This window comes from Plasmodium reichenowi, chromosome 2 (assembly GCF_001601855.1).
Source record: "Plasmodium reichenowi strain SY57 chromosome 2, whole genome shotgun sequence".
Classification (NCBI taxonomy): domain Eukaryota; phylum Apicomplexa; class Aconoidasida; order Haemosporida; family Plasmodiidae; genus Plasmodium; species Plasmodium reichenowi.
In genome coordinates, this window is record NC_033647.1 from 419,845 (window position 1) to 422,344 (window position 2,500).

The 2,500-nt window shown below is 19.9% G+C and overlaps 1 protein-coding gene across 1 annotated transcript; it reads left to right on the top strand.

Moving 5' to 3' along the window:
- Window positions 1-1,196: 1,196 nt before the first annotated feature.
- On the top strand, window positions 1,197-2,483 carry PRSY57_0211800 (Leu/Phe-tRNA protein transferase, putative; the record flags this gene model as incomplete). Its single annotated transcript, XM_012905552.2, has 1 exon — window positions 1,197-2,483. One exon carries the CDS (start codon window positions 1,197-1,199, stop codon window positions 2,481-2,483), a length of 1,287 nt encoding a protein of 428 aa, XP_012761006.2.
- Window positions 2,484-2,500: the final 17 nt, after the last annotated feature.

Sequence of the window (2,500 nt, forward strand, 5' to 3'; positions counted from 1 at the left end):
AAGATAAAATATATAATATACAAAAAGGTATTTATTTTTTTAAAACAATATATATAAGCAAATAAATAAATATATAATATATATATATATATATATATATATATATATATATATGTGCATATGGACAAAACGCTCTCTTTAAATATATCTTTTAATTACATAAAAAGGAAACATACATATAAATATAAATGCATAAATATATTTCTTTTTATGTTATTTATTTGTTTGTTTGTTTGTTTGTTTGTTTTATTTATTTATTTTTTTTTTTATTATGGTAAAACGAATTAGCATATATACGGTAGTTTCGTCACAAAAAATAAAAATATAATATATTTATTGCGTGTGTAAAAATTATATGTATATAATTATATACATATATATATATATATGTATGTATAACTTTAAAATATTATTTTGTGTGTGAATATTATTTAAATATGTACATTTTTTTGACGTATATAAAAACATATGATGATAAACTTACCAAGTATAAAATATATATATACATATATATATATATATTTATATTATAGTATTATATATTTTTAATGTGATATTCATATAATCAAATCTCCCTAAATATTTATTATAAGAAAAAGGAAACCTAAGAATATATATGAAAAAATAATATAATATATAATATATAATATATATTGTATAATATATAATATATTTTATATAATATATATTTTTTTTAATAATTTAACTTTTGAACTTGTTATATTAAAATAAATTAATTAAAGTGCGAATTGTTATAAAATTATTTCTCTTAACAGGGTCAAAAAAAAATATATATATATATATATATATATATATTAAAATATTTAACTATATATACATGTGTAGTAAATATAACACGGAATATTATTCCTACTGAAAAGTAAAAAATAAATTTTTTTTCTTCATTGTATTATATATATATATATATATACACATATACTTATTAAATGTATACATTCCTATCATATGGTCTTTTTTCCTTTATTTATTTTAAATAAATAAACACAAATGTTTGTATAATATAATAATTGTAAAGAGTTCGTTAGAGAAGAATATTTTTTTCTTCCCCTTTTTTGAAAAATGTGTAAATGAAAAAAAAAAAAAAAAAAAAAAAAAAAAAAAAAAATAAAATAAAATAAATATTAAATAAATAACATAAATAAAATTATAAAATAAAATTATAAATAATAAAATAAATGAGTGAACAAGGATATCTAAGTAGTCATAATATGAAATCGAAAATGGATAGAAATGATTCTGATAAAGGAAAATGTAAAAACCAAGAAGGTATTAATGAATGTGTCAATAAAGAAAACACACATGAAGGAAATCAAAACAAACATGAAGGAAATCAAACCTCATGTGAAGAAAATCAAAACTCATGTGAAAAAAATCAAAACACACATGAAAAAAATCAAAACTCATGTGAAAAAAATCAAAACTCATGTGAAGAAAATCAAAACACACATGAAAAAAATCAAAACTCATGTGAAGAAAATCAAAACTCATGTGAAAAAAATCAAAAATCATGTGAAAAAAATCAAAACTCATGTGAACAAAACAGAAATAATATAACTCTAGATGACGATGTAAATATAAACAAGATTGTAGAAAAAATGTCAGTGGAAGAACCTGAAGTATTAACAAAAATATTCAATTTGATGAAAAATAATAACTGTTTAAATTTTTATCCGTTGCTTACACCTTATCATAATATAGAAAAAATTGTAGATATATTAATGCAAGAAAATTATGAATATGAAAATACGTGGACTGTACATTGTGATGCTAGTTTTATTTGTAGATTATTATATGAAGGTTTTATACCTGTGGCTAGTAAACAAAAGTTATACAAAATAGAAAACTATGAAACAGTTATGTATAAAGAATCTTTATTAATTCCTAAAATACATTTTATTAGATCATGTATGCATCCTAGTGAAATACATATATCAAAAAAAGTAAAAAAAAAATGTAAACATTTTCATATAACTATTGATAAAAATTTTGAAGGTGTTATGGAAGGAATTGTAGAAAAACATGGACAGAATTGGTTATATCCATTTGTACAAGAAGAATTTAAAAAAATATTTTATAAAGATGTAACATATAAAAATGTAGAATTACATTCAGTTGAATTGTGGTTTGGAAAAGAATTAGTTGCTGGGGAAATTGGGAACACAGTAGGATCGATTTATACTAGTTTAACAGGATTCCAAAGAAAAAGTTGTGCTGGTACTATTCAATTATGTGCATTAGCTAAATTGTTAGAAATACAAAAATTCCAACTATGGGATCTTGGTATGCTCCTACCATATAAGAAAGATATAGGGTCTAAAGAAATAACAATGAAAGAATTCTTTAGAAAACATCGATTATTTAAACATCAACATGCAGAATTTAAAACACCTTTCATGGACAAACTTAATTGTAGTGTTCTAATAAAGGGTATAAATCCTCAAGAATTAAAAGAGGAAGAATAATATATATAATTATATAA